The sequence below is a fragment of the Halyomorpha halys genome, unplaced genomic scaffold (genome assembly GCF_000696795.3).
Source record: "Halyomorpha halys isolate HHAL.00 unplaced genomic scaffold, Hhal_1.1 Scaffold78.1, whole genome shotgun sequence".
Taxonomy (NCBI): Eukaryota; Metazoa; Arthropoda; class Insecta; order Hemiptera; family Pentatomidae; genus Halyomorpha; species Halyomorpha halys.
In genome coordinates, this window is record NW_027108467.1 from 145,704 (window position 1) to 153,033 (window position 7,330).

Sequence of the window (7,330 nt, forward strand, 5' to 3'; positions counted from 1 at the left end):
GTCAATGAATTCGAACTCAGGACCCGCTGGAGACCGTATTGTTGGTACACAGGGCCTTGACCATGAATAGTTCGATAAGATAAGACCCCCTAAGGGGAATTACCGGCTACCTAAGTCAGCTGTGCTAAACAGTCACCAATTTATTACTTATAATGGCTAACAATTTGGCTCTCACCTCACTATTTGCGAACTTAAAAATGTTCTCCTCTTTATAAATACACTGTTCACAAAATTTAATTGCTGGCTTCAAAAGACTGCCGAGATGAGAAGGTAACAAAGGCAGAGCGACTTGAACACTGTTCTGCATTAGCGGCCATGACACCTGAGACTCTGATAATATAAATTATTAGATTTAAAATGAACCATGAGAATTAAAAAATATACAAATCAATCAGAAATATGTTAACAATGTGGGATAATACGATAGTACGATACAATATTGTCCTACATTCACGCACACTCCTAGTGTATCTTATTTTTATTTCTTTTTGATCATTTTTGTATATTGTTTTCACTTGTACTTCACATTTATATCCTATAAACATGACAGATAGTTCTAATTTGTCCATTATTTATGTATTATTATTTTTATTTATTATTGTAGTATTATTTTTATTGACCTTTATTTATTCTCATCTTACTTCCTTCATTGTCCAACTCATAGTGTGTACAAACTTCGTTTTTATTTCAATTTTCACTTTTTACGTGTTATTACGTTTTCTGGTCATTTCAAATCGAATATTCTGTTATTTCTTTTTTATATATACTTATTATACAGCGTCTTATATTTATTTCTTTTTGATCATTTTTATATAATTTTTTCACTTGTACATAATTTTTATATCCTAACTTAGTTTACTTTGTATCTTATTATCCTATATCGTCAACAGATTTTTAGTTGTTTTGTATCTCTTTTAGCCGTGATGAAGCACTGCAAATTGGGACGAAACGTCGGGAAATAAATAGTTTTTATTTTGTTCCTTTTGACCGCACTCCCGACCGTCTTCTTCATATTTTGAAAAAAATTCAATCAACAATTTATTTGTATAATATAATCAAATATATATATATCTAGACAATTTTAATACTGCACTAGTTAACGCGCTTTAACTATCGTTTACTTGCAGAACATAAGGATAGTAAAAATTGTTGTGAATACTGCTGTAATTTTTCCTATTTATTTAATGCTATTTACAACTATAAATTATTATACATTTAGTAAATTTAATCATAGGATAAATGGAGTGTTACAGGCGTGTAGAGAAACTACCCTTAGTACTTAGTAGGTCTTGTGCCTATCTTCTTTTCAGACGCCTCGGAGGAGTAGGAATGGAAGAGGAAGCAAGGTTAGAAACTAGTGGGTTTACCTAAACCACCCGGTTAGGGAGTTTATAATGGAAGGGATGATATCTGGTTCATGCTAGTACGGTTACATATGAAACATTAAGGTCTTTATGTATGATTTTATTTGTGACGAAGTAAGGAGCATTGAGCATTTTACGAAGGATTGGATACGAGAGGAATTCGAAGGTTAAGTGGAGCCCTAAAAATCAACTCCATATGTCCAGATTGGCCTTGTTACAGTCATGTAGATCTCTTTTGTAATGAATTGGAAGTTTAGACCGTTTAGTACAAGAGCCGGGAAAAAAAAAGGAAGTTATCTTACCCCAATTTTTGTTTGCTTCAATAAAAACTATGTATAATTACTAGTTAAAATTGATGAGTCTGCCAAGTATAGGCAGGGGGGTTAAAAAATGGTGGCTGTTTCAAAACCTTAAAAAACATTGATTTTTCATTCGGAGCTCTATATATTAAAAACTACCAACAGCACTAGAAAATCAAAGAGAACATTATTTAAAGAAGAATAAATTTTCTGAAATATTCGCTCTAAAAGAGCTATTTACGTCCAATAGTCCTCGAGATATAGCTTTTTAAAAAGCAAAATTTCTTAAAAATCTACTGAAAGATTAATACTTAGTTAATTAATTTTGAGAAATTGATATCTCAAAAACCATATGACGTACAGATGTCTTATAGCACTCAAATAAAAGCTAGTTTAATGAGCTATAAAGTAGTTTATCTTCGTAGGAGTAATAGTTTACATGAAACTTGCTAAAATAAATTGATTCATAGTTGTTCGGACAATAATTTTGATTTATGAAAAACTTTATTTCAAAAAGCATTGGACGTACTGATGTCTGCCAGCGCTCAAACTAAAGCTAGTTAAATTTATTACAAAATAGTTGATTATGTTTATCTTTGTAGGAGTAGTAGTTTTTATGATATTTGACAAAAAAAACTCACAAAATGTTAATTTCTAGTTGTTCGTATAAAATATTGGATTTTTGAAAAAATATATCTCTAGATCCATAAGACGCACATATGTCTGCCAACACTCAAAATAAAGGAAATTTAACTTACTATAAAGTAGTTTATGACACTTATCTTCGTAGTGGTTGTAGTTTTTATGATATTCACATATGAATATAATTTTGGCAAATGAAAATTGTCCGAACAACTATAAATCAACTTATTTTAGCAAATTTCATGTAAACTATTACTCCTACGAAGATAAACATCATAAACTACTTTATAGCCCATTAAACTAGCTTTAATTTGAGTGTTATTAGACATCTGAATGTCAAATGGTTTTTGTGATATAAGTTTTTCCAAATAGGTTCACTAACTGCTGATCTTGTAGTACATCCCATACAACATTTTTATAAAATGTTGATTTTTATAAAACTATATCTCGAAAACTATCTAACGTAAATAACTCTATTAGGGCTAATATTTTAGGAAATTTGCTCTTCTTTAAATGACGTTCTCCTAGTTTCCTTGCGTTGTTCCTACTTTTTAAGATATAGAGCTCCGAATAAAAATTAGTTTTTTTTATTGCTTTGAAACAGCCGCCATTTTTTATTCCCCCTACCTATACTTCGCAGACTCATCAATTTTGACTATTAATTGTACATAGTTTTCATTAAAGTAATCAGAAGTTGGGGTGAGATAACTGCATTTTTTCTCCTCTTGGGCTCTTGTACTAATTTGTCCAGTAAGTGCCGTAATAGTCGAAATCGACGTGCAGTTTCCTGCCTTTTCCAACTGCAATTAGTGCCAATCATTCCCATATCCTTTTTATTTTTAGAAATACGTGAACATTAAAATAAAATTTATTCAAATTGTACCTTTTTATTTTAACAGATGTTCAATACTTTTTATCGAATATTGATTTTTTTTTTTATTACGTACATCTGTCCAATGGCGCCCATCCAAACCCAAATTTACCGAATCAGTCTTGATACGATCCACCCAACTACGCTCTATACCTCGGAGGTGTACCCATAGATTCATTTTTTACTTTCGCTTACCTGTAGGAGGAATATAAAGTAAGGGAAAGTATTGTAACTTTCGAATTCGAGTTTACGACGGAAATACCTACCTGGATGTGCCTATGAAATAAACAGTCTTTTTTTTTTAATAATATACACTGTATAAATACAAAATATTAAAGAATTTTATGAATAAATAAAGGAGAAAAAAAGAAGAAATAGATAAACGCGATTCAATTAATGAATGTATCACTGCTATTGTGTTTATATATGTCTCACAAATTTCCACTTCAACCGGTTGTTCGATAAAGTCATTACGCAGAACAGAAATTTTGCCTTATATTTTTGAGTCCTCGGAAGCTCTGAGAGCACTTTTAAAATTACTAACTTATCTATGAACCATAGCTTTGTTATAAAAGTAATAAATACGATAGTGATAAATAAATAAACAAAGTTATGCATTAAGATAGGATAATAAAAATATATAATGATTACTGATATATAAAATTGTAAACGTAAATAAAACCTACTTCTTGTTTAGGTATGAACAACTACTTGTCCAAAGTTGCAGAAAAATACGGAGAGAATGGGCTATGCTTCCATTGGGTTTATGGCTTCAGGAGAGCGGTTATAATAACTAGTCCTCATGTTATCAAGGTAATATATTTATATAATTATAATAAAGTTTTGTTAATAATATTAAAATATATGCGATGTTACAATAAATATTTAGCTATAATAACAAGTTATCTTGTTGTGATGAAGGCTAGAAACTAGAGATGCGACATCGACAAAAAAACATCGATGTTCAATACTAAAACATCGATGTCGAAAAAACATAGATGTTTTTCAACATCGATGTTTTTTTAACCATTTCAGTAACATAAGGTCTGTTCCAACGACTACGCATGCTCCGGTCAGTCAGAAGTTCTTTTCCAATCAAAGAATAGGACATCAACTACAAAAAACATTTAAAACATGTTTTAAAATATCGTTACAATACATTATATATTTCAGATAAAGTCTGTCCCAACGATCACGAATTCGACGACTTATCAGAAGAGGTTTTCGAAACTAAGAATCCGACATCGACAACAAAAAACATCCATGTTTTAAAATATCGTTCCTTACTATGCATTACAAAAATTCATCGATGTTTTAAAATATTGTTACTTACAATATATTACCCAAAATACAACTATGTTTCTGAACAACTATTTCAGAAACATGAGATCTGTCCCAACGATCCCGCATTCTACGGCCTGTAAGAAGTGGTTTTTGAAACAAAGAATCCGACATCGACTGCAAAAAACATGGATGTTTTAAAATATCGTTACTTACTATACATTACAAAAATACATCGATGTTTTAAAATATTGTTGCTTAAAATACATTACCCAAAATACATCGATGTTTCTGAACAACTATTTCAGAAACATGAGATCTGTTCCAACGATCCCGCATTCTATTAAAACATGTTTTTTGTAGTCGATGTCGGATTCTTAGTTTCAAAAACCACTTCCTACAGGCCGTAGAATGCGGAATCGTTGGAACAGACCTTATGTTTCTGATATAGTTGTTTAAAAACATCGATGTCTTTTGGATAATGTATTGGTAGCAACATTATTTTTATATTGAACATTGATATTTCAAAACATCATTTTTTTTATCAATGTTGCATTATTTTTTGCAAAACCACTTCCGACTGGCCGGACTATACGTCGTCGTTGGAACACACTTTGAGTTACTGAAATGGTTGCTCAAAAACATCGATGTATTTTTGGCAAAGATTTGTATGCAATGATATTTTAAAACATCGTTGTTTTTCTAGTCGTAATTTATCTTTATCATGTCGTTAGCGTGAAGGTTGGAATGTACTTTATTATTCGACCACATTGTTGATAGGAATCTATTTATACTGTAAATTTATGGTTTTCATTTAATTACTTTTGGAAAAAAAATGAAAAATTGGGAAAAACGTAAAACATCGATGATTAGAAATCATCGGCTTAAAAACATCGATGTTTAGAAAACATCGGCTGAAAAACATCGATGTCGCATCCCTACTAGAAACTCTAGCCGAAACGTAGGCACGATTAAATAAGTTACATCAACTTATTTGTGTTTCATTTTGACCACACCCCCAACCATCTTCTCTTCGTGTAAGTCATCCACGGTCAACTATCTCTGATAAATTATTGAAAATTAAAGATACTTTAGACCAGTCGATGGCGAAGGCGATTTTGGTCGAATTCCCTGGACCATAAACTTTGAAGCGATTGTAGAAGGCAAAACTTTCTAGCAATATATTAATAATTAAATAATTATTGTTGTTGTTTTTACGTAGGTACGTAAGTTTGTAGATAAGCCGTATGTTTATATTTCAATACGAGGTGTACTCGGCGAGCAATTGATAGATTAGCAGATAGTAAGTCATATTTTTCTTTCATGATAAATTTTCCAGGCACAAAAAAAACAAATTCAAAAGTGAAATGTTGAAATCAAATTATCAGCCATACTGTGCATTTTATAACAATTTTTTTCATATTTACAAACAACTTAATTTAATTTGAATTTAATCATATTAACAAAAAAATTTAATTTCTTTATTAACTTCAATGTATAAGTTAATAAAGATATTAATTTTTTTTTTTTTTTTGGCCAAGACTCCCATTGGAGTCCTATACTGTCTAACCATGGTTGGGGGTCAAAAGTTCTTCATTTTGTGGGACCGCCACTCAATGAAAAAAGTCAACGTCCCAGACCGGATTCGAACCGGCACCGCCAATAGACATCAAATTGGTAAGACTGTGTCTTAACCACTGAGCTACGGGCGGCCCAAGAAATTAAATTGCATTTTAAATTTGTAAAAATCTATCTTAAAGAACTTTCGGAAATCGAAGTTTTTAGGTACCGCATGTGCCTATATCTCGAAAACTTAAGAGATGATCTTTGTCCCTATATGATCATCTGAGCTCAAAAGTACAAAGTTTTATGAAACTTAAATAAAGTAATTCTGTTAGAATGTTACAATAATGTTTTCGTTAAAATCGACTTACTGAAACTTCCACTTTATATCATCGATCTTACTCTTGCTTTGCAATTGAGATTACACACGTTAGATGAATGTACAATTAAACCATTGTTAGTATCAAAGGGCGTATTCAGGATCAAAAGGTTCGAATCAGGATCAGGATCAAAATTGACGAAGGCAAGCCATAGTCAATTAGGCAGTGACATTTCAACACATAAAAATGCGATTGAATCAACAATTTAAAGAAAAATATATATAATTATAGCTGTATTATAATTATAACTTGATTATTTATTACAATTATTTGCTTGAAATTTTTTTTTTATTAAATTACTATTTTTTTTTAATTCTTAGGGGGGAGGGGGAGGGGTGGCATCTGCTCCCTCTGTGTACGCTCATGTTAGCATTAGTTTATACTCTATGAAATAACCAAATTTCAAAACAGCTTTCTTTATACTACTTTTTTCTACATTTTAAATAACTCATCATCTCCCACTGTGAGTAATATTACCAAAATGCATAAATGTGGAATATGAAAGAATTTTAAAATTAATTAAAAAAGAAAAAAAAAAACAGAAATATTTATCACGGGTGTAAAAAAAAAAAGAAAAAAAAAACAGAAATGAGGCTTGTAATATAGATGTATAATATACTATTAGATAGCCAAATATTTTGGGGAGATTAATGTCTAACTTATAATTAAGTAAAAGTGGCGAAAAACATTAATAATTTGTATTTAGCCGTGACGCAAAGTTACAGGATTAAATGAGTTTGTGGTGTAAATGTGAGAATGATATTCATAGTTTCTAACAAACATATTTGAGGAATGAATAGATAGCTGTTTATGACTGAGGATTTAGGCTGCCCAAGAAGAGTCTCCGCAGAGGCCAGGTGCTTGTTATAAAGAGTCGAGAGAATCGATATAAACTGATATAAAGATTGTTGTTCCAGTAAAGAAGAAGAC

At 31.0% G+C, this 7,330-nt stretch overlaps 1 protein-coding gene across 1 annotated transcript in view; it reads left to right on the plus strand.

Annotated features, from left to right (window-relative positions):
- Nucleotides 1–7,330, plus strand: part of LOC106692931 (cytochrome P450 4c21) — a 55,213-nt gene that overhangs the window by 12,161 nt on the left and 35,722 nt on the right. The window contains exon 3 of the mRNA XM_014439194.3: nt 3,874–3,989. Within this exon, the coding sequence (XP_014294680.1) occupies nt 3,874–3,989 (116 nt within the window). The remainder of the gene's footprint in view (nt 1–3,873; nt 3,990–7,330) is intronic.